The sequence below is a fragment of the Hemitrygon akajei genome, chromosome 17 (assembly GCF_048418815.1).
Source record: "Hemitrygon akajei chromosome 17, sHemAka1.3, whole genome shotgun sequence".
NCBI lineage: Eukaryota > Metazoa > Chordata > Chondrichthyes > Myliobatiformes > Dasyatidae > Hemitrygon > Hemitrygon akajei.
In genome coordinates, this window is record NC_133140.1 from 68,049,297 (window position 1) to 68,075,504 (window position 26,208).

Sequence of the window (26,208 nt, forward strand, 5' to 3'; positions counted from 1 at the left end):
CACCTGAAAGTGACCAATCCTGAAGAAGGCTCTTCGCAGACGCGCGCTAACTGACCAATCCACTGTAGCTCTGTGTTATACTTGCAGGTTATTGGCGGAGCCCGATAATTCGCATATTCACCAATCAGAGAAAACAATTCTCCGACTATCAACCAATGAACAGGGATCTAGGGGGTGGGGTGCTTCGCTGAGGGAGTAGTGCGCAGGCGCACTGGTTTTCACGTACGAGACAACATGGCAGCAAACGGGGAAGCATGAGTTATCTCATTCAAAGGCAGCAAAATGGCTAGCAACAATATGAAGGTGAGGAAAGTCTGGTGTTGCAGTGTCGTGCTGGAGAAAATGCCTATCGCCTAGTGCGGGATTGAAAACAACCTGGGTGGGGAAATGGGAAGAGTTTTATCTCCTTACAGGGTGATTGAAAAAATTCCATGAGGTCGACGCTTAGGCCCTGGGGTGTTTTCTGGGGCCTGACTCTGAACACGATACGGTGCATATTGGAAAGAAGGAATCTCCCTTCTTCCAAGCTGTCACTACCACTTAAAACATTCTTCGTCCCCGTCGTGTGGCATCTTGGTTTCGGCTGCGTTCCAAAACGCTTAGCTTATCAAGAAAACATTAGAAGATATAAGGTGTGGGGGAGGGGTTCCTGCCTGCTCGTGATGATTCATTCCAGCATGGACTGTTTTTACTGCAGATTAACCCGCTTCCTAACGTGTTCAACCGGGTAAATTGTGATCGAACGCTAGATCGGAAGAGGGTTAATTTTGTTCAGTAAGATCCATGCGTGCTTCATGGGGATGAATGGTCAAAATGGATTCCGATGTGTATTTTTCGATGAGGGGCTTTGCATGCTGTATGTTCAAAATATTTTGATTAAGTACACGACTGTATTAGTGGTCGTTTTTTTTTGACCACACTAGCGTTGTTCATTCTGTTTGGCATTTGCATCCCCAAACAGTTGGGTACTGTGTTGGAACATTTTTTAAAAAGGTGTTGATTTCTAATGTATCAAAGTATTTTTCCCAGAGAAAGTAAATCATTGGAAGTTCATCAGCGACTGCTAATTCAACTCTATAAATGTGAAATATCTTGTAATGAACATATTCAAAATCTATAACTAAATGCTAACTTAGAAAAGCATAGACACGGCAAAGTGGTTGTTCCTGATAAGTTACTTTTTAAAAGGACTTTTATGTTGAAGTACTTGTTTTTCTTGATTGAGCATTTTTATAAAAAAGATATTCTGAACTTTACCTGTTGGAATGTCGAGTTATGCAGACGTTAGAATCTGTACATATATTAAAAGTCAATTACAGTACACAGAAAATTGCTTCAGTTCGGATGTGAAAATCTAATGGAGAGAAAATCAGGTGATTAGTACATTGGATTGTAGCACTCCACTGGCTGTAAAATAACACAATTTTGATTCTACAATAAAATTAATATTTTATCTGCAAAGATGTTTGGAATCCTTTTGTGCCAGTGGTGATGAATGTGAGTTCATTTTTTAATCTTAAATTTGTAGTCACCAGATACTAAATTTATGATACCAAACAGCAAAGGTCATAGATTGTGATCTTGAATGGAGGGCCATGCTGGAGGCTGTGTTGTTATGTGTCCAGTGTAAAACAGTGACCAATGTGTAACATTGCTTACAACAGAGGCATTATAAAAATGTATACGCCTATTTTAAAAAGTGACTAATAATTATTCCCAATATTTATTTATCAATTGATTGACATCTAGCTGAGATGTTTTGTGGCCCCATGAAAGAAAGTTGTTAAATCATTTTGCCATTCATTTATAATGATTCAAAATACGTTACTGATTTTTCTTCAGCCATAAAAGTAATTTTCCAATCAATGTTTTAAGTTTTAAAATAGTTCTATACCACTTTATTTAGCCCAGTTCTTTTCTACTAGAAACAAAAGGCACCAGCTCCACAGTTGCATTATTTTCAGAAGTGAGTGTCATGACCAAAAATTTTTGCACTACTGGTGCCAAGAAAAAGTGCTATGTTTTCATTTTAACATTGCAAAATATTCCCGCCTAAATAGTTTTGTTTTAAACCTATCATAATATGTAACAGAAAATGTAGATTGGTTTTAAATTTATACAAGTGATTTTTCCCCCCTTTTAACTTTGATTAATAGACTGATTCTATTGTTTTAGTTTTTCACATGTTAATCAGTGGCAGATAACTATCTTTATCTGGCATTTCCCTTCCACTGTCTATAAATCTATAGGCTTTGTCCAGTGTCTAGGACAATGAATAATAAAACATTTAACTAAAGCTTGGGAAGACTGAACAAGATGATTTTGGTTCTTCAGTATTTCCTGCACCCACCCTCAGCTGAACTCCAGTTCCTGACCACTGATCCCATTCCTTTTCCAGCATACTTCAGGACTGAAACTAGTTATTTTTAACAGAAAGACAATACTTCATACCTGTCCATACAATCACCAAAACCATCCTCTGTAAAGTTGCCTGAGACTTATTGTTATCCAAGCTGATTTGTTCAGACATTTATTTATTTCCTCTCTGCTTGACAATTCCAATTGGAAGTCATTGCAGTTCTGTTGTATATCTTGAGGTAATAAAGAGATGAGTGTCAGTGCGGAAAAGTGGTGCTTAGCTATAATCTTATCAAATAGCACAGGAGATTGAAGGACCAAATGTGTTATTTCTACTATTTATTGTATTTTTGTGTTCATCTAATTTGGATCAAGCCCAGACTGTTCACTTACATCATTTCTTGCTTTTAAAAAAAATCTGCATTTTAATGTGACTCATCTCATCCTTCTCTATCCCTCAATCTCCTCCAGTCTCCTATATTTACTGCTTCTCTTGGGCATTCTATATTTGATTTGCTCCATAATAACTGATATGGAATTCAAGGTCCTGGAATTCCCTTGTTACATTCTTCTGCCTCTTTGCCTTTTACTCCTTTGTTTCTTCTTAAATTTTATTTTTTGGCCAGCTCTTTATCATGTGCTCTAACTTGTCCTTGCAGTCAGATGTTGTGCTGGTTGATAACATTTCTCTTGAGTGTCAATGTTAGGCGTGTTTTATCCTTGTAATGTGTTGTAACCCAAGGATTCAAGCCAATAAAATACCGTGAGTTAAAGCTATTTTGTGTGCGTGTTGGGGGAGGGAAGGGTCAAGAACATTGGCATTTAATGCTGAATGTTAAAAGTGTGAATTTTGGTTTTTAGTTTGGGATAGGTGGTGGTAAAGGAAGTCAATAAACAGCATGGTTAGGAAAGTGTTCTGCCTCAATTTACAGTTAAAAGAAGTCACATTTTCAAGTAATTGCATTCTTAAAAGGCAAGGATAATATTTAAGAATGTATGTTCATTATCTGGACAGGAGTGGGATTTGTGTACAGAACTGTATAAAGCTGATATTTTTCCTGTTACTGGAGTAAAATAATTGTTGCAGTCATCATTTAATCTACTTATCTATTTCAGCAGTGTTAAATTTTGAATCCTGCTGCTGCCTTGATAACCTAATACAAATGCAGTTCATGACAACATTACACTGTAAAAGCTGCTTAAGGATTCTTTGACACTTAACCTTGTTCTGTTTTTTTTTTATTCACTGACTGAATATTTTTGTCTTTAACTTTTGGGAAAATTACTCAAAGTTGTCATGGTTCTGAGTGTGTTTTATGTCCAAATGTCTAATTACTGTATCCCAAAGCTGAAAATAATAACAGGCTACCATAGTTTTGTCAAATATTGCACTTCACATTTTGCACAAGGTTATTTTTTTGGCTAAAATTAAAGTGTATATGTAAATCAGCCTTAATTGGCCTTACAATTAAAAATCAGAAGATGCTGTCAATACTAGGTGAACCAGGCAGCAGTTTTTTTTTGGAAAGATAAATTGTCTGATAGCCTGCTCTCAGAACTAGGAACAATGAGAAAATTTGTTTTAAATTGCAGATTAGGAGGAGGAATGGTTGAGGAATAGGAATGTCGGAGGTCAAGAGAGATTGGACGATACAAATTGGGGTGATGTGTGCTGAAAAAATCTGATTTAAGGCTTTTTGAAGTTGATCTGGATGAAGGGAGAATGAATGAGAAAGAAAACATTACTGGAACTGAGATACAGAACACGATGTCTACTGTTATCTCAAAGATAGAAACACTCAACTACACTTCATTTACACTTCTTCCAGTTTAATGTACTGCACTTTGGTCCTACTTTGCAAAGTACCTCCAGGTGGTCTTAACTGTCTGTTTGACTGTGACTGCAGTTACCTCTCCTACTCCCATTTTGAAAGTTCAATGTAAGGGAAACATCTCATCTCCTAACTAGTCATGTTACAACTCTCAAAAATCAACATTTAATTCAACAATGTGGGTGGCACAGCTTCTAGACCTGTTTCCTCAGAGTGCCATAGATCCTGACCTTGGGTATTCCTTCTTGTGTGGATTTTGCACATTCTCCTTTTTATTGTGTGGGTTTCTTCTGGTGCTGTAGTTTTGTCTTGAGTCCCAAAGTTCTGCAGATTGGTAGGTTAAATGGCCACTGTGAATTGCCAGTAGTGGTGAATGTTGGCTGGAATGTTAGAATTGGGAAACGTTGGGATTATTTTCACTGGAACATAGACCAGGTAGCTGACGTTAAAGAAGTTTCAAAAGTGAAAATTAGGGCAGAGGTGTCTAAAACGGGAGGATATAAGTTTAAGTTCAAAAGAAAGAAATTTAAAGGAGATCTAAGATGGACATTTTTCACACAGAAGGTGGTGTTACAGGTGAATGTCATAGCATTCATGGGTCTTTTGGATAGATTTGTGTCTGTAGGCAGACAGGATCATCTTGGATCAGCATCATGGTGGACAGACCAGTGGAAAAGATCCATTTCTGTGCTATGCATTGCTTTGATTCCTTATGTGTATGTGTGTGACGTAATCTGGGGGATATAATGGGTTAGGAGTGAATTCATTTAAAGAAAATGGGTACTAGGTGGTCAGCACAAAGTTAGCTGAAGGGCCTGTGTCCATGCTTTTTCTGACTGTAAACTTTACAGGTTTATTTCAAAATGAAACACTTCTGAAGAAAGGTCATAAGTGTGTAACATCTGTTTGTATCCCTTCATGGATGCTGCTGGACTTGTTGGGCATCTCTAGTATTGTTGCACTTATGAATTTTAGCAACAGCAATCGTCTTATATCTCATCGTCCTATTATTGTTTTTGTTTTATCCTCATTCACCTCTGTTTACAACTCTTACAGATGGATTGGTTGTAATTAACACTTCTTTACTGTCCTCGGCCAAAATCACCACCATTGTTAAGTATCCTAGTTCCAGCTAAGTTCATGCAGTGCTACAAGGAGCTTTGATTAGTGTTTAAATAATTGTCAGGATTGGAAATACTTTTAAATAATGGGGTAAGGAAGAAAATTATTAAAGAGATGTAACAATAGCATTTATAACATTGAAAATGATTGACTTTTAGGTTCAAAATAATTGAGATTAGAAGTGCATACCGATTACACTTAAGTGAGGTGGAAGGTGCAGTTCGGTACTAAAATGGGAACTTCTAGTTTTATTTGAAAGTACATGAGTATAGTAGTTGATTGTAAAAGAGAACCCATTTAGTTAAACTAATGCTAATTTTGGACTTTGATGCGTTTGGTATCATAGTGGGTAAGTTACAGGAGTTCTGGATCTATTGAAATCCCATCATTAAGGTGAGGAATTTGAGTAAATAAAATAGACTTTAAAGCATATTTCAATAATGACTGCAATTTTCAGTTTGTCAGAAAAGCTTGTCTAGTTCAAGAAAGGCAATGTCATTATTACATAGGCTGTTCTCCAGAGTCACCAATGCATCACCTTGTTCAAGAACAAATGGGCATCGATGCTCAATACTGACATTGTTTGGAATAACTACATCCAATAACTAAATTAAACTCATGTGTAAATACCTTTTTTTAGAACTACAAAATGACTGTCCAGATTGAGACAATTTGGCACATTATTGAGAAGAGCTATGAAATAAGCTCTTGTAATTTCTTCTTGGTGTTTAATTTGCTATTGAAAAGTCCTTTTTAAATCTGTTTCATGGAATCATTTTGTCATTAATTCTACCTTGAGTTGTTGGTGATTTTAAATACTTCTATTATCAAATTTCCTTTTGGCCTTTTTGTTGCCAGAAGAACAGTCCCAGCTTTTATAAATCATATCTAGTACTCTGAAAACATGGGAAAAGTGCAACACAGAACAAGCCATTCAGCCTCTTCATGTGACCTGTCAAATATACCTGCTTCTACCATTTCCCCTGGCACTGAGTTCTAGAATATAGAACTTACTGCAAAGAAAAAAATTGCCTGATAAATCTTGTTTAAGCTGTTTTCCCTTCTCATTTTAAACCCATGTCCTGGAGTATTTGACATTTTCACCCTGGAGAAAAATATTACCTTATGCCTTTCATAATTTATATGCTTCCATTAACCTCTGAGATGCCAGAGAAAACAATCCATGTTTATCCAATTCCCTCATAGTTATATTCTCTAATCTGAGCAATGTCCTGGTAAACCTTTATGCATCCTAATGTTATGGTGACCAAAACTTCACACAATACTTGAAATGTGGGCCACCTAGATTGTACAGCTGCAACAAGACTTACAAACTTTTTTTAAACTTAATGCCCAACTAATTAAGGTAAGCATGTTGTACAACTCTCTATCCAATTGTGTTGCCACTCCATGGTGCCACATCAATGATCCTAAGGGTTTTGCCATTTAATGCATACATTACTCTTGCATTTATTTTTGAAAATGCAACCTCTTGCATATCCAGACTAAACTCTCCTGATTTCTAAATGATCTATGTCCAACTGCATCTTTTGACAGCCTTCCTTGCCATCTATGTTGAATGCAATCATGGCACAATGCTTTTGGTTGTATGTCAAGACCTCAAAACATTAAATATTTAGCAGAACATTGTTGGAGATAATGTCTTTAAGTGTTCAGCATAATAACTTGCTTTTTGTAAGTCAATTATACAACCTGGTATTGCATGCTGCCTATTACAGCCATGTTGATGTCTGCTGTATTCAAAAGTTATACCTGCTGTTCCCTTATTCATGGGCCTTTAATTTGTATAATTTAGTTGATCTTATCTCTTAATATATCATTTTTTAAACATCTGTGTTAAATGTAATCTGCTGTGCAACTGCAATTTTATGTCCAGCTCCTGAACTCTGAGCTCTTACTGAATGATACTTTTAATAATGCCAATATCTGGGGTGAAGAGGGGTTAGGTACATGGTTATGTATTTCACACCTATTTGTTCAAGTGTTCAGCTCCTTTCTTCCCTTGGCCAATTGTGTACAGTCGGCCCTCCTTATTTGCGAGTTCCGCATCCGTGAATTCAACCAACCGCGAATTGAGAAAACCTGGAAGTGCTCTTCCAGCACTTGTTTGAGCATGTACAGACTTTTTTTTTCTAAGCGATGCAGTATAACAACTACTTTACATAGCATTTACATTGTATTAGGTATTATAAGTAATCTAGAGATGATTTAAAGTATACGGGAGGATGTGTGTGGGTTATCGTGGATTGAGATAAAAAAAATCGGAAGTTCTCTTACTATGTAAGTCGGAACAGGTACGTCCGGTATTGTTTAGCATCAGTTAGTCAAATGTTTGTCTTAGTATATATTTTACCTTTCTATGCATATAAAACACTTAAGAACATATGTTTCAGCGCCGGGCTCAGAAACGGAAGTTCCCAAGTTCGATCCTGGGACAGACCACTTCCGAGCGTGCTGTCCATCCATGCCGGGTTGATGTGGAGGATCAAAAACTCAAAACCCAATAATTAAACTACTGTATTGCTTAGTAATAATTGTAGCTTTCATCGGGGCAAGGCCTTTCTCACTTTAACTTTAAAATTGTTCCGATCGTTGACCGACATAGTCTAACGCTTTTACAATGACCGATGGCATTTCACCTTTTTTCGATTGTTTTATTATTTCCACTTTATTTTCAATCATGATTATTTTCGTGAACAGAAACACTGTGGATTCAGAGCTCTGCCGCTGGGTACTAATGTCCACCACACTGAGACAGGTTAAATAAGGTCTGGGGTTCTGCTGGGTCCTAAGGTCCACCGCATTGAGACAGGTTGAATAAAGGACTTGCATCTGTGATTTCTGGTATCCGTGAGGGGTCCCAGAACCAATCCCTCGCGGATAAGGAGGGCCGACTGTATTCACTCAGCTCACCAAAGTCATGGATTTCAATTATTCAAGCAAGTTAGTGTATTAATTCTGGTAGAATATACATATTTTCCTTTGGATACTTAAACTACCAGTTGACATTTTTGGTTGAGCTTAAGTGTCAATATTTACTGTTGTAAATCGCTGTCAACATTTATTTAGTTTTGCAATGTCAACTGTCACAATGGTTGTATGAGCGAGTTGCTGAAGTCTTTCTGCTGTTTGAAGTTTACATATGAACCAACTTCTGACAATGTGCTGGAGCCCAGTTAACTAACGAGAGACAACTACGTAAGTCAGGTGTATATTTTTATAAAACATTTGCTGTGCTGGTCTGGCTTGGTACTGCATACACATGAGGGTAGTTTCCCTAGTAAGAAACTTTAAGGAAGTGAAGAATTTCAGGTTCTTGTATTGTTTTGTCCTCAAAGAGTAGGTTTGATATTTCAATAACTTTATGACAACTGTTGCATATGGAAATAATATAGTTTTGGAGTTTTAGGGTATTCATTTTATACCCTCTTTTACTTCCTGTACAATTTATCGATGTGATAAAAGTTGTGGATGGCAGTTTGAATACAATTTTTGTGGTAATTTGCCAATAATAATATATTGCTCTTTCTATATTAACGTTCATGTCCTCTTCTGTGACAAAGTGTGATTTGGAGTAAGAGAGGGGAACTGTATTCAGGGTAATAGTGATTGAATTGTCATTCAAAAATAGAAAATAGCAGTTGTAAAATTTGCACACCCAAGACTGTTCAGATTCACTGAACTGTACACTTTAAATGTTGTATTTACATAATGCTTCTGTTAGTTTCTGTTTGCATCAGGGAGAAGAATTTGGGTATTGAGTCATTTTTAATTCTGTCAACAGAAAAATTCCAAATTGCATTTAGTTGGGATGTAGTATGTGGAGTTGAAATGAATGAGTACTGATAATATGTATATAAAAATATGCTATTTTTGAACTAAAAATTTTATTGATAGTTAAAATTGTAGACAATTGTACAAGACTGTTAGTAAAGGTCAGGGCTGTTATGGTACTTTTGTGAATGAGGATTAGTGAAGTGCTTTTCTCATGTTTTCTGCTCTTGGCTTAACTTCATTCTAATTATTCAGCATGTTTTTTCATTTCACACAAAAGATTAATCTCCAAAGAAAGTGTGCAAATGATTTTGCTCTGATTTGGAGAGTGTGAATAGTCACATTAAACATGACTTTTCCTATCCTCTGATTTTATTTTTGGCAAATGAACTTTGGAAAATAGATTACAAAGAAATTTGTATTGCTTTGATTAATTAAATGTATGATGGGTGGGATACTTGGATGTTGCCAAATACAGTTAATTCATTAAACGCAAATGCAAAAAATGTACTTTTGCACGAAGTAATTCATGTACAAATCATAGAATTTCAGATTAGTTCATTTGTATTACTTCTGAGTTCTAAGATCTCAAATAACTATTGCTCTGCCTGTTGGCTAATACCAATGGTGCTTTAAAACAAGTGTATAATTTGAGTTGTATTGTAGCATGGAAGTTAAAGGGTCTCACTTTGCTAAGGCAATAAATGGATCCACATTAAATGCTCTGATCATTCTCATCTCAAAGAGATGCTTAAAAATAGAAAATAGATTAGCATGCCATCCGCTGAAGGTTAAATATAACAGTTACATCAGAACTTTGTGACCCAGTATACATTTAAATCAATGTGTTTTTTTTATTTACGTACTTGCATTCAAACTGCTTAAGGGTGTTGGATTCAACATAAATCACAATATTGGCTACAGCTTTCCTCTAGCATTTTCTATCAGTTACCTGTCTAAAATGTGATCTTATGCTGAATAATAGTTTGTCATTCGGAGCTTTTGGGAAGGGGGAGTGGAGTTGCATCTGTCTAGGTTGCTTCAAACAGATTTGTTCAGAAATCAGAATTTTTTAAAGACTTGAAGTATATGCTCAAAGTTGGATGTAAATAAACAATACTTTAATTTCATGTACAGGAGCAGTATTTATAATAAACAGACACTGTTAGTTCATACACTATTTTTCCAAAAATTGTGTTGAAGTTAGTAGCCTTGTTTTGTGTAATTAGAATAAGAAATTAGTGCTGTGCAATAGTAGACATTAGTAAATTGTCACATGTATTGAGTGGAAAAATTGTTCTGCATGTGCAGATCATTTCATTACAGCAGTGTGTATTGAGATAGTATGAGGGAAAACAGTAACAATGCAAAATCAAGTGTTAGAAAGTGCAGTGCAAGCAGACATTTTCAAGGCCATAATGAGGTAGATTGCGCGATTCACTCCATCTTGTATTAATACACTAATAACAGGAATAGACACTCTCCTTGAGTCTTGTGTTCTGTGCTTTCAGGCATTGTATATTTGGCGTGGGTGGGGTTTTTTGATTATGTTGGCTGTTCTGCCAAGGCGACAAGGACCGTGGAGGGAAGCTGGTTTATGTGATAAGCTGAGCAATGTTCGCATCTCTGTAGTTATGGTCTCGGAGGGTAGTTGTTGTACCAAGCTGTTATCTATTCTGATAAGATGCTTTCTAGGGAGAGTGTAAAAGGGGAAGAGCCAGTTTTCTTCAGCCTCCTGAAGAAGCAGAGGCATTGGTAATCATCAGTGTGATTAGACCAGACAGGTTACTGGTGATGCTCACACCTTATGCAAGAAACACAGCGTTGTTATAGTGGGTGATTTTAACTTTCTACATACTGACTTGGACTCCCATACTGTAAAAGGACTGGATGAGACAGAGTTCGTTAAATGTGTTCAGAAAAGTTTACTTAATCAGTACATAGAAATCCCAGCGAGTGAGAATGCGATACTGGATCTTTTAGGGAATGAAACAACAGATGACAGAAGTTTGTGTAGGGGTATACTTTGCATCTTGTGACCATAATGTTGTTAGTTTTAAATTAAATTTGCAAAAAGTTAGGTCTAGTCCACGGGTTGAGATTCTAAATTGGAGTAAGGCCAGCTTTAGTGGATTTGTTTTCTGGCAAAGGTGTACTTGGAAAGAGAGGCATTCAAAAGCAAAGCTTTGAGAGTAAAAGGTAAACATAACAAGTGTAGGGAACCTTTATTTTCAAGAGGTATTGAAGCCCTGGTTAAGAAAAAAAAGGAGTTGCATAGCAGGTATATGCAGGTAGCAACAAATGAGGTGATAATAGAGTACAAGAAACACAAGAGAACACTTAAAGATACCACGAGGGCTAAAGACATGAAGTTGTAGCAGACCAGGTGAAGGAGAATCGTGAGGGATTCTACAGTTACATTAGAGCAAGATTTCAAGGGACAGAATTGGGCCTGTAGAAGATCTGAATGGTAAACCATGTTTGGAGCCATAACAGATGGGGGAGATTTTACATAAATTGTTTGCATCTGTAATTACTCAGGAGACAGACACAAGGGCAATAAAAATAAGGTAAAGTGGCATCAATTTCATGGACCCTGTAAAGATTACAGAGGAGACGGTGTCCACTTTGTCATGAGTGTACAGGGAGTAAAGTGGGGGAGGGGCTGAGGTTTTAGAATAGTCGTGGAAGAAGTGTTGCTGCCTATCTTTACTGTTTATGGTTTGTTGGTTAGAAAGTCAAGGATCCAGTTGCAGAGGGTGGCATTAATATCTGGGGTCAGAAGTTTGGTGGTGAATTTAATTGAAGGCATAACTGCAGATGAGAAACAGCGTCTGTGGTAGGAAAGGAATTGCTATAATTTGTGTTGAGGCCCTACATCAGGACTGAGATTGGAGAACTGCGATGCCATTGTACTAGGCATATATTGAATTATTTAAAAGTAAATGTACAATTAATGTTAAGATATGTACTAATAACAGTATCCTTGGCTAATGTTATAAGTAGATTTTGCTGGTTGCTTGAAGACTTTGCTGGTTGAAGTATTTAAATCACACCTAGGATATATGCCCAACTTAATTTGCTTGAAATCTGATTCAAAAACTAGTATTGATGGAGGAAGACCTGAACAAGACCATGGCCTGAACAATCAAATTCCCAATTCCTCTGGACAACTAGAGTTCTCATCATGTCTATAGGAATGTAATTAATTGCAAAACAAAACAGCAAGCATGCATCCCTGATTTTCTTCTACCACCTCGAGTTAATCCATTAGGGAGGCGAGGATATTCTCCTACACCGCAAGACCTGATGAAGAGTCTCGGCCCGAAACGTTGGCTGCTCATTTCAACGGATGCTGCCTGACCTGCTGAGTTCATCCAGCTTTTGTACGTGAGGATATTCTCCCTTGGGAAGTTCCTACATTGTGCATAATGAAGCTTTTGACAGTTATATATTGTTGCTGTGGCGACCCACTTTCTGCACAGGCGAACCGGCTCACAAATAGCCAGCACGTGGGGAGAGACTTCGGTAATGCACCTCTGACGTCATTTCCGCCCAGAGAGGGCGGGCACTAGGGATTGAAATACCAGCACCGCTAAGTTTGAATAAACTAGTCTCGAAACGACTTACCGACTGCGTGTCGTTATTTCAGCGCTGTGTGTAGCACATCGCTACATTGGTGACCCCGACAGTCCAAACGGGATTTGGACCAAAGATGACCGACTCTTCATCCTGTTCACGCAGGTTCGCTACAACTGCCAACTTTCTGGACGCTGCGACCACACGTGTGGTTTAGCCAAGCAGAAGCACAGTTCCAGATTTGGCAGATATCCTCTGATTCCACGCGTTACTACCATGTGGTGAGCGCCCTTGACCAGGAGACGGCCGCCCAGGTTGCGGATTTCATACAGTCGCCCCCGGAAGAACGCAAATATGAAGCATTCAAGGCGCTGCTCATTGGGACCTTTGGCCTCTCACGACGTGAGCGGGGTGCCTGCCTGCTTCACCTGGACGGTTTGGGAGACAGAATGCCATCAACATTCTCCCTGGGTGAAGCCAAGTTGCCGGCCCCATACCTGGACTCCATCACGCTGTCGGACAACGAATTCACCAGAATCCTGGTGGGCTTCCCATCGATTCTGACACCGCAGTTCACGGCAGCCATGCCCAGACACTGGGTACAGCACCACATTCTGACCCAGGGACCACCCCTCCACACCCGCGCATGAAGGCTCCCCCCGGAAAAGCTCTGCCTGGCGAAGGAGGAATTCAAGCGAATGGAGGAATTGGGGATCATACGGCGGTCTGACAGCTCATGGGCCTCCCCCCTGCACATGGTGCCCAAAGCAACAGGGGGCTGGAGACCATGCGGCGACTACCGCAGGCTGAACGAGGCTATGACACCGGACCGCTACCCTGTGCCGCACATTCAAGATTTTGCAGCAAACCTGCACGGCGCACGGATCTTCTCCAAGGTGGACCTCGTCCGGGGATACCATCAAATCCCAGTGCATCTGGACGACGTCATCAAAACGGCACTCATCACCCCTTTCAGCCTTTTCGAGTTCCTCCGCATGCCGTTCGGCCTAAAGAATGCCGCACAGATGTTTCAGCGGTTAATGGACACGACCTGGACTTCGCTTTCATCTATTTGGACGACATCCTCATAGCCAGCAGCAGTCGTCAAGTGCATCTGTCCCACCTCCGTCAACTCTGCGCCCGACTGAGTGAATACGGCCTGACAATCAACCCGGCCAAATGCTAGTTCGGGCTCGACACCATCGACTTCCTGGGCCACAGGATTACTAAAGACGGGGCAACCCCTCTGCCCGCTAAGGTAGACGCAGTCCGCCATTTCTACCACCGTTTCCTCCCTTCAGCTGCCCGAATCATGCGCCCCCTGTTCGCCCCCTGTTCGCCCCGATGTCGGGTAAGGGCAAGGACATTACCTGGGACGAGGAGTCCGTCGCCGCTTTCATTAAAACGAAAGAAGCCTTAGCAAACGCCGCGATGCTAGTGCACCCCAGAATGGACGTCCCTACCGCCCTCATAGTGGACGCATCTAACACGGCAGTCGGTGGGGTGCTGGAACAACTCATCGAGGGTCGCTGGCAACCCCTAGTGTTTTTCAGCAAACACCTGCGACCACCCGAGCTCAAATACAGTGCTTTCGACCAGGAACTGTTGGCGCTATACCTGGCAATCCGGCATTTCAGGTACTTCTTAGAAGGCAGGCCGTTCACCGCGTTCACGGACCACAAACTGTTGACCTTCGCCTTCACGAAGGTGTCCGATCCCTGGTCGGCTTGCCAGCAACGACATCTGTCCTTCATCTCGGAGTAAACGACGGACATCCAGCACGTCTTGGGAAAGGACAGCGTCGTGGCGGACGCACTCTCCAGACCAGCTGTCCAGGCCCTGTCCCTGGGGGTGGACTATGCAGCACTAGCAGAGGCGCAGCAGGCAGACGACGAGATGCCCAGCTACAGGACCGCAGTCTCGGGTTTGCAGCTGCAGGACTTTCTCGTAGGCCCAGGTGAGAGGACCCTCCTGTGCGACATGGCTACCGGCCAACCTCGCCTCATCATCCCGGCAGCCTGGAGGCGGCAGGTTTTCGACTCCATACATGGTTTGGCGCACCCATCTATCAGGACAACCGTCCGGCTGGTCTCCAGCAAGTTCCCGTGGCATGGACTTCGCAAGCAGGTCAGTGAATGGGCCAGGACATGCACGCAGTGCCAAACAGCCAAGGTACAGCGGCACACTAAAGCCCTGCCGCAGCAGTTTGCACCCACCCACCGGAGGTTCGACCACATTCATGTGGATATCGTGGGCCCCCTACCAGTGTCCCGAGGAGCGCGGTACCTCCTAACGGTGGTAGACCGGTTCATGAGGTGGCCAGAGGCAGTCCCGTTCACCGACGCATCTGCCAATTCCTGCGCCCGAGCACTGATCACAACCTGGGTAGCACGCTTTGGGGTACCGGCCCACATTACCTCCGACAGAGGTACCCAGTTTACCTCCAGCCTGTGGTCAGCTGTGGCCAGCCTGTTGGGAACGCAGCTGCACCACACAACTGCCTACCACCCACAGTCGATCGGACTGGTGGAACGCTTCCACCGTCACTTGAAGTCGGTTCTCATGGCCTGCCTGAGAGGACCTAACTGGGTGGACAAGCTTCCCTGGGTCCTGCTTGGAATTCACACAGTGCCCAAAGAGGATCTGCACGCCTCGTTGGCTGAGTTGGTGTACAGCCATCCCGGGAGAGTTCATACCAGCCCCAAGGCGGCAAGAGGAAGAACCCGCAGCAGTCCTGGACAGGCTACGCGAAAGGCTCGGCAACCTGGCCCCCGTACCAACTTCACAGCACGGATTGACCCCGACCCATGTACCCAAAGAACTGCAAAACTGTAAGTTTGTGTTTGTACGAAGGGGCGGACACCGGGCGCCGCTACAGCAGCCGTATGAGGGGCCGTTCAGGGTGATCAACAACAACGGGTCCACATACGTTCTGGACATTGGGGGGAAAGAGGAGGTTTTCACGGTGGACCGACTTAAACCGGCCCATGTGGACTTGGCGCAACCGGTCGCGGTTCAGGCACCACGGCACAGAGGCAGACCTCCCAAACAGAGTCCGACCCAGACTGAGGACATTGGAGGGTGTATCGCCGGTTCTGGGGGGGGGGGGGGGGTTATGTGGCGACCCACTTTCTGCGCAGGCGAACCGGCTCACAAATAGCCAGCGCGCGGGGAGAGACTTCAGTAATGCACCTCTGATGTCATTTTCACCCGGAGAGGGCGGGCGCTAGGGATTGAAATACCAGTACCGCGAAGTTTGAATAAACTAGTCTCGAAACGACTTACCGACTGCGTGTTGTTATTTCAGCGCTGTGTGTAGCACATCGCTTCATTGCCATATTTAATCACTTAGGCCATTTTTGATTTTTTTTTCTGTGGAAATGCAGATTATTTGCAGGACCGACATTAGTTGTCTTTTTTTCATTACCTTGAAAACATGATGAAAAGCAAATCTTGTATTAAAAGTTCCACTGTGCTTCTGTTCTGGGTGGTAAGTTTGTTTACTTAAGCCAGTGATGAGGAAGAAAGCCAATATTTCACGCTGGTATATGATGTGGTTTGGGGGTGGGGAGGGGAAGGATCTTGCAGGTGGCTGCATTTTCAGGTGCTTGAAGGCCGCACCATTTTCTGGGTGTTACGAAGAAGCTTGATCTATTATTGTGGTCCAGTTTATAGATGGTATTCTCTATATACTGCACCTTCCTAGTGGTGAAGGAATCATTGTTTAGAGTGGTGAGTGAAGTGCCAGGCAAGAAGGCTTGAATGGTCAATGGACTTATCCCATTAAGTAGAAAGTAGTACATTCTATTTGTGGCTTATTCCTTATTGATGATTTAAATCCTTTGGCGAGCCAAGAGGTAAGTACTGAGCCTCTAGTAGTCATGTTCTTTTCATGGCTGGGATATTTAAGTTGGATCTAATGTTATTTATACCCGAGGATTGATTATGATCAATTTGGTGGCATTCGCTTTCTGGTAGTGGTCATTTTGTTGTATTTTGGAATGAACATAATTTGTCCAAATGGTTGGTACTACCAGAATTAGGTTTAATATTACTGGCATATGTTGTGAAGGTTGTTACGTGGCAGCAGTATGTTGAAATAAAAGCCCTAAATTAGTTAAATAAGTCATACAAAAAGGTGGGGGGGGGGAACATGAGGTCATGTCCATGGGTTCGATGTCAATTCAGAACTCTGGCAAAGAGAAAGAAGCTGTCCTGAATTGTTGAATGTAAGTCTTCCGGCTCCTGTATCTCCTCCCTGAAGGTGGTAATGAGAAGAAGGTATGTCCTGGGTGATGGATGCTGCCTTTTTGAGGTATTGCTAATATACCATAAGTACTTCACTTTTTTTTTTCTAAATTTGTCTTATTAAGTTCACTTCAATAAAGATTCTCTTTGAATTAATTTCTCTTCAACCATCATTCAAACTTGTTATGGTGAAGATGTTAACAGAATTTTTAGATCAAAATTGTCATTGTTACTCAGTGAACCATATTAGAATACAATAGATGTAAACGATCAGGGGGAAATTCCAAACTATCTAGTTATTTTGCCAGGGAAAAAACAACTGAGCAATCCATTGTGCTAAGAAATGCATTTCATTGTGTATTTTTTTTGCTTGTATTTAAATTATGTTAAATTGTTTCACGTGCAGTATAAAATCCTTGTAATTCGATAATTTAATGTGTGGTATTGAGCAGATTTAGAAAATCCAAACTTGGCTTTCACTGCTGAACTGATTCATTCTCTTGTGCGTGCTCTTGTTTGTTTTCTTCTGAGCTAAGAGCATAATCTAGGTTGGCATGTAAGTATTGCAGATGCAGGATTTTTTTTAATGATTCCTTTGGATTGCACTATCACACATACTGATTATAAGGAATACTCAGTCACTTAGCTGGAAATTAAGCCCTCTACAAAAAGTTCTAAAATTTAAGATGTAAGGCTGATGTTGAAGATGGTGCAAGATTTCAAAAACCTATCAGCCTCCTAGGCTAGATGTCAAGCTACTGTCCCATCCCACTGCTTGCTATTGTTCAAGAATTTAGTTCAACAGCAGGTAATTTCAGATATTAACATCATTAATATGTGACCAAACTGACATCATGTTCAAAGTTGAAGTAAATTTATTATTAAAAAATATGTATGTCATCATATCACACTCAGATCCTTTATCTTGTGGGCGCGCACAGTGGGTTTCCTCTGGGTGCTCCAGTTTCCTCCCACAATCCAAAGACCTACAGGTTAGTAGATTAATTGGTCATTGTAAATTGTTTGCGATTATGCTCGGTTAAACTGAGGGTTGCTGGGCAGGATGGCTGTAAGGATCTGTTTCGCGCTGTATCTCAATAAATAAATATACAGTAAATCTAAGGAATACAATAGAATCAATGAGAGACCACACCCAACAGGACAGACAAACAGTCAATGAAGAAGAGACAAACTCTGTAAATACAAAAGAGAACATAAATAAGCATTAAATACTGCGAACATAGCCCTCGAACGTCCATAGATCGTGGGAACTGTTCAGTGATGGGGCAAATAAAGTTATCCTCATAGGTTCAAGAGCCTATATATATATATATATATATATATATATATATGAAATTGTAGGAAACTGGTCTAGAATTTAAGTTCACAAAAGCAAGTTCCAATCCAGCCAATTATCACCCTATCATTCCATTCTCAATCATCAGCCAACTGAAGAATGGTGAAATATCCCTCAAAATACGTATAGTCCTGCTATCCTAGGAATCAGTCAGATGAATCCTTACTGCATCACCCCCGAGGCCAACATTACCTGGAGTGAATTGGTAGAAGGTTGGTTTCTGTGACAGTGGGGATCTCAACAGGAAGCAGTGATGTATCATGTATTTATTCTGCACGTCTGGCTGAGTTTGCCTCTGAATCTTTCAGCCTTTTTGGCACTCCTATGTTTGAAATGTAAGGGAGTTTTCTAGGAGCTGCTGCTGCTTATTGGCTTTTTAAATTGTCCATTATTATTCACAAGCAAATGTGGTAGGACTACCGAGATTTAATCTGAATCACTGACATGAGACTGCTTGGCTGTTGTATGCCATTTAGCATGCAGGATTCTTGTACTGTGGCTTCAAAAAGCAAAAACTTTGAGTTTGGGTATGCCTCTGCACTACCAGGAATGATCACTGGCTTGAAAGACTTGTTTGTGGGAAAGAATATGGTGCTCTGTGGTCATCAGTGTTTGCATTAGGAGGAAAAGTGTATTTCTATCTTTGTCCTCGATGTTGTACAACTCGGTCAGATTACCTCTTAATCTTCTCTACTAGTGAGAGTGCGCATTTCTGCTGCAGCTGATGCTCCACAAGGTCTCATGGATGCCCGGTTTTGAGTAACCAGAGGGTATCCCATTTATCATGCAAATTGTGCTCATTGCACAATTGGAAGTTGTCAGTGTAAAAATGTGACTTTATCTCCACAAAGGCAATGTAGTGGTCACTTCTAATGCTGTTGTGGACGTGTGTATCAGGCACAGGTAAATTGGTGATTACAGGGTCGGTAGGTTTATTTATCTTGATGCGCTTCCTGGTGTGTATGTATTCAGGATTTTGTTTAGTTAGTATGGTGGTGCTATAAAGGCATATACGCCTCTTTCTCTAGGTTCTTGTCGTCCTCTACCCCAGTATAAAATAAGTTTTGAATACATATCATTATGATCTCATTTTAGATTGGTTAAGCTGGCCGGTGGTGTAGTGGCATCCATACCAGACTTCTAGGTGAGTGGTCGTAGGTTCAAGTCCGGCTGGCTCCTTGCACGCTTTCTTTCCATACTGAGTTGAGCATCAAGCTGGCAATTTGGCCTTGTTTTAAAAAAAACAGACAAAAATGATAAAGATATGGCAAGGTTGCCCACCGATGTGCCACAAGGCATAATAAGGAACATTAGATTAGTTGCTCAATAGTAATTGTGCAAGTGCCACATTGCCAACTTTTTATAAGAAAAACACAATTGAAGCTAACTGCTGGACAGGCACATTCATTTATAATTGTCATCACTTGTGGGTTTCATTTGCGAACCTAAAGAGCTAAGGCTCATTGCAGTGCATCTGACTCCTTCAGCACAGACTAGCTGTTCAATCTGCAGTGCTTCTGATTCATTTTATTATTTATTTAATTTGAGTGCAGCACAGGACGGACCCTTCCGGCCCTTTGAGTCAGGCTACCCAGAAACCCCTGATTTAACTCTAGCCTATTCACAGGACAATTTAAAATAACCAATCAACCTACCAACTGGTACATCTTTGGACCACGTGAGGAAACCCACTCGATCACGAGGAGAACGTACAAGCATCTTGCAGACAGCAGAGAGAATTGAACTTGAGTTGCTGAAACTGTAACTATTACCATGCTGCCCAATTAGTGGCTAGGTGGAAACATTATGTATTAAAGGAAAGAATATAATGAATGGAAATGATTGCTGAGGGGGGAGTCAACTTTGGTCAAGGTGGTGCGTAAAAAGCTGCTTTGGTTGACATCTGGATATATCGTGAAACCATTTTTTGTTACTACAGTGAAATCCTGATTTAACGCAAATTCAGATATAACACGATGAGTCATTGGACTCAATGTCCATCCATGTCAATCCATATTCCCCCTTCTCCAGCCTTGTATCCCTTTTGCCAATCAGCTTCCCAGCTCTTGGCTTCATTCCTTCGCCTCTTGTCTTCTTCTATCATTTCGGGTCTCTCCCTCTCCCTGGAAGTGATGGAAATCTTCCAAAAAGAATAATACAACTGGAGGAACTCAGCAGTTTGACTGTTTATTCCCGTCCATAGATACTGACTGGCCTGCTGAGTTCCCACAGCTGTATGTTTTGTTGCTCAAGATTTCTGGCATATGTAGAATTTCTTGTGTAGAATCAAGAATTATTTAGTTGAATGTATATTTGTCAAACAATAGTTTTTTTAACAATAACAGTTGCTTGAAGCAACTGGTATAACGCTTTTGCTATAATAGAAAAGTAGAGTGGGAGTAGGCTGTTCAGCTCTTCAAGTCTACCATGCTGTTCATCCACTTTCTCCCAATTAATTTCTCTTGGGTGAAAGTGGATCTAAACTTCCCTCACAGTATAGTCCTGCTATCCTGGGAATCAGGAAGATGAATCCTCATTTGATCACCCCTGAAGCCAATATATTTTTGTTTTTTGTGAAGTGTTTTCAGGTAGCCATTTCCTCAGTTTGTAATGTAATTAAGAAATGGCAGTTAACAGGAACGGTGGAAGTCAAGTTGAGGTCTGGAAGAGCAAGAAAACTTTCCAAGAGAACTGCTTGTAGGATTGCTAGAAAGGCAAATCAAAACCCCCGTTTGACTGCAAAAGACCTTCAGGAAGATTTAGCAGACTCTGGAGTGGTGGTGCACTGTTCTACTGTGCAGCGGCACCTGCACAAATAAGACCTTCATGTAAGAGTTATTTCCTGCTTCCTCACCACAAAATTCAGCGTCAGAAGTTTGCGAAGGAACATCTGAACAGTCCTGATGCATTTTGGAAACAAGTCCTGTTGACTGATGAAGTTAAAATAGAACTTTTTGAATGCAATGAACAAAGGTATGTTTGGAGAAAAAAGGGTGCAGAATTTCATGGAAAGAACACCTCTCCAACTGTTAAGCACAGGGGTGGATCGATCATGCTTTGGGCTTGTGTTGCTGTCAGTGGCACAGGGAACATTTCACTGGTAGAGGGAAGAATGAATTCAATTAAATACCAGCAAATTCTGGAAGCAAACATCACACCGTCTGTAAAAAAAAAAAAAAAGCTGAAGATGAAAATAGGATGGCTTCTACAACAGAATAATGATCCTAAACACACCTCAAAATCCAGAATGGACTACCTCAAGAGGTGCAAGCTGAATGTTTTGCCATGGCCCTCACAGTCCCCCAAACTAGACATCATCGAAAATCGGTGGATAGACCTCTAAAGGGCAGCAGTACATGCAAGACAGCCCAAGAATCCCACAAAACTAGAAGCCTTTTGCAAGGAAGAATGGGCAAAAATCCCCCAAACAAGAATTGAAAGACTCCTAGCTGGCTACAAAAGGTGTTTACAAGCTGTGATACTTGCCAAAGGGGGTGTTACTAAGTACTGACTACGCAGGGTGCCCAAGATTTTGCTTCGTGCCCTTTTCCTTTTTTTGTTATTTTGAAACTAAAAAATGGAAATAAAAAAGTAATCTTGCTTAAAATGTTAAATGTGTCATCTTTAACTTTATGCCTTTTGGAAATCAGGTTATCTTTTATTCATGGTAACAGAAATTTTGATCGGGGTGCCCAAACTTTTGCATGCCACTGTGCATTTTATTCAAACTTTGCTGCAATCCTGGCTTTCCTGCTCTCATCAACCAAAGTTTTGATCACCAATCCTAATATTTTGTGGCCGCTTGTCAAATTTTGTAAATTAAATTACTTGCCAGGGATGCCATGTTATATGTATAAGTATTATAAATGTAAGTTGTTGGTCTGTGGAAACAAATTAAGTGAGATCAATTTTGCTGTGATAATAGTGGCATTTGCTTGGTTTCTGGAATGTCCTTCCCTTCCTTTTACGAGGCAGATAATGGCAAAGGCATTTTTAGTTTCATTATTCTCTGTCTTAGATTTTCTGAAATCTGAGACTAAATTGTATTTGCAATTGAACTAGGTTAAATATTCATTTTTTTTTCTTTCAGTACATCTTTGGGGAGTTTAGCCCTGATGAATTCAATCAATTTTTTGTAACATCGCGCAGCTCTGTTGAAGTAAGTATGCTCTCGTTTATGTTCATTGTGAGCAAAATCTAAAAATGTTATTTCTGTTCCTTTATTGTGCAGTACATATAAACATGAGTAGGATATTTATGTACTATATTTTAAAACTAGAATGTGCATGGCTGTTAAAAGTTCAGAGTTCAAAACAATATATGTGGATTGGTTGAAGAGCTTCAGATAGTAGGATTTTGCTTTTAGCTGAACAAAACCATCTGATGCCTGTTTGTGTATCCTGAGTAATCCAAAAATGATGACTGAGCATAAGAAATTGGGTCACTGTAATCAAATAAACCAGCCATCCTCCTTTCCCAGTTAATAAGAGTATGGTGAATCACCTTCAGTTTGCTGTTCCTACCCTGTAATCCTTGATTCTCTTCATGATCAGATGTCGACTGTTGCTGCTCTTACAAGTATTGCTTGAGCATCCATCGATGGAAAATTAAAATTCAGATGGCCTGACTGAAGTAGCCTTTATAAAGAGATCATAATCTGTCATTTCTAATGTTAAGGGATTCAAGGGTTATCATAGACAGGAAAATTGACTTGAAAAGTATCAGATCAGACATAATCCTATAAGATGTTGAATAGGTTCAAAGGACTTCTGTTCCTTCTTGTGGTCTTATTTCTTGTACCTTACAAATTTGGACCCCTGCATTCTCTGCTGATAATGTAATTTCTACATTGGATGAATCAAATGCAGTGGTTGTCTCTTACAGCATGCCACCTCTTCATTCCATAGGGTTGATCCCAGGCTTTTGGATACCTGTCACTTCAGTTCCCATTCCCTGTGTTTCTCTGACACATTTCCCTACTCACTTGGCTCTGACAAGGCCCAACAAAAGAATGAGGAACATGGTCTTTCTTGACACCACATGAAATTCAATACATTTGGATAGCTGGCTTCTTTTCTCAAACCAGCACAGCAGTATTTTGGAAACCTTCACCATCTCAGCTGAATTCTGACTATTACAGAATGTTTCTTTGTTGTCTTTTACCCCTCCTCCAATCCTGCAAATTAAATGGTTTGATTTTTAACTTTTAGTTGTTGAAGCATTACTAGAGGTCCTTACTGAATGGATGTTTCCCTGACTGAGGGAGTTACTGTCTTAAGATAATTATTTGGGACTGATAAGAAAAATTACTTCACTCAAGAGGGTGGTGAGCATTTGGAATTCTGTGCTCTGGAATGGGACTTGAGTGTTCAGTCATTAATTAGTCATTTGGATGCATAGATTTTAAAGGTAATGAGGATGGTACACGACAATGATATTAAGGTTAAAAAAAGTTATTGAATGGTAGAGTAGCCTTGAAGCTAAATGGCATATGCTTATTACTTGATGTTGAATTCACTGTTTTTGAAATGTAGCTCATTTTCTTGTAGATATTTATACAAAAGAACCAGTGTGTGTCCAATATCTTACAACGGTGAAGCTGTTTGAAGAATTGTAAATTCTAATTGTATTTTATAATTGCACGTGCTTGTTGATCTCCAGGTTTGTCTAGGAGCGCAAATTTGATCAGCAAGAGCCATAAGTTACCGTGAATTCAATTGGTACCAGAGAACTGGATTTTTCACTGCTGAATATAATTAAGAAAATTAAATGTTTCAATGCCAGCTGACTTTCAGATTAGACTACTAAAATGTATCCTGCTAACATCTGGTTGCTATTGTTGGTCAAGAATATTTGTACACTGTCGCATCAGTAAAATGATTTTGTTCTAGTACTTTTACTCATTTGGTTTGAATTTACTCGCAGATTGATTAAAACCATAGGGTAAATGTGGTTAAAATTTAATCTTGTTTTCTATTTCAGCGATTAAATCACATTTGTTAAAATTGTAGATGGTGGAATATAATTTTAGTGTATATAATGTTTACACTGAAAGCCTAAACTTTATTTTTTGTTTTGGCACAGCTTCCTCCATACAATGATAAAGTCCTGCATGTCAGTCAATCAGCAGGTAAGTGTTTTCATTCGTTCCTCAAATATTACATTTAGCCTGACAATGTATGGAGTCAAATTCTTTACACACATAATTACAGGAATGCTATCTTGATTTAATAAGGGCTTATATTAAAAAAATTACAATACCATTATTTTTGATCAGCAGTGTTCCTGATTTATGTATGCTTGTAATGTGCATTAATTCTACTATTAAAGATGGAAGTAATTAGAATGTCTTTTAAAGACCTGGCTTAATTTTTCTTTATAGTTGTTGGACATGCTGATGCATATATAAGTTTGATTTTTGTATTGAGACCTCATACAAATATCTGGAATAATATTTAAGTGTATTTCTGACATCACTGCCAAGGAGTCAGATGCAATCAAAGTTGGCTTTTGAGGCTGGTTTATTTACAAAACTTGATTAAACAAAGATATAGCACATAATCATGAACTAAATTGTTTGTTGGTTACATATAACATGAGTATTCCCTTTCCTGGAAAAATGAACTTTTGCCAGTACACAAGTTATCAGAGCTCCCCCACTCCCAAAAACAAGAAAGAAACTTTCAAATTTAGTGTTCAGTTTTCAAATTCAGTTTTTAGGAAAAGATCATCACTAATTTTTTCTTTTTGGTTGTTTAAATAGGAGATGGAAATGATTCTGACATTGAAGAAAATGATTCAGAGCTGCAGAGCAATGTTTACAAAGTCTCCAGCACGTTGAATCCACAGGCACCAGAATTCATATTGGGATATCAACCTGTACAGAAATCGTTAGACAGCTTATCAGAAGAAGCTGCCTACAGCTCCATTGACTGTCAGTTTGGAGAAGGTAATATTTCTCTGGACAGTGGCAATTGCCAGGGGAATGATGATCTTGCCTATCGAGAACAAGGGCCAAGGGAAAGGAGAAACAAGAAGAAAAGACCGCCTGGTTATTATAATTATCAGGAAGGTGTGAGTGATGCAGGGAGTCCTACTGAAGCTTTGGATCTTGTTAATGGGCATGTGTTAAATCCAGGACTGAATGCTAATAGCACAGAAGATGTTGAATTGCTTGCCCAAAAGGAGATTCCTGAATCTCATGGACCTATTTCTTCAAAGGCCAATCAGAGGACTTGTGAAAGCCCTGAGAATGATGCGGACTTCATTGGTGGAGCCTTCTGTAATGATTCGGCCTCTAGTGCACTAGATGAGGCCAGGACAGCTGAGCAGCCTGGATTTGATGCAGAGTGTAATACCCAGGCTAATAACGATGAGGCTACTGTTGAGATTAATTCCACTGAACAGCTTGGTCTCTCGGAGACAGATAGGAGTAGTCCAGTAAGGACAGCTATTGCACAGTCATGTGCAAGCGCAGATATTAATCTGGATGCTAAAAGTGAGCACACACTGGAACCCTCTGGTGAGAGTGTTATGACACTTCCTAGTTCCTCTGGATCAGGATTGGATACTGATAGCACAGAATGTGAGCAGGATAAACCAGAGGATACGTGTTCAGTTGAGCCAGAGCAGACTGCCTTAGCCCACTCTACAGCTTCAGCTCCTTTGCCTGCCAAATCATGGGCTAGTCTTTTCCACAATTCAAAGCCCTCTTCGGGACCTGTGGCCTATGTTGAGGCAAAGTTCACACCAACCAATGCTTCTGTTCAAATTCCTGAAAAGCAGTCAGAAATGAGAAGCGATTCGCCTGTTCCAGTGTCTGAGGATTCTGTAGCTCAGAAGATGGCAGGTAATTTCTTAAATATATTCTGAAAAAAACTTTTAAAAAGCTCTTAGTTCTGTTGTACATTTCTAAGT

The 26,208-nt window shown here is 40.2% G+C and overlaps 1 protein-coding gene across 1 annotated transcript in view; it reads left to right on the top strand.

Annotated features, from left to right (window-relative positions):
- Window positions 1-200: 200 nt before the first annotated feature.
- usp10 (ubiquitin specific peptidase 10) overlaps window positions 201-26,208 on the top strand; it is a 62,341-nt gene continuing 36,333 nt past the window's right edge. The window contains exons 1-4 of the mRNA XM_073070336.1: window positions 201-303; window positions 22,382-22,450; window positions 24,376-24,421; window positions 25,055-26,140. Coding sequence (XP_072926437.1) covers window positions 283-303; window positions 22,382-22,450; window positions 24,376-24,421; window positions 25,055-26,140 — 1,222 coding nt within the window. The 5' untranslated portion in view covers window positions 201-282. The remainder of the gene's footprint in view (window positions 304-22,381; window positions 22,451-24,375; window positions 24,422-25,054; window positions 26,141-26,208) is intronic.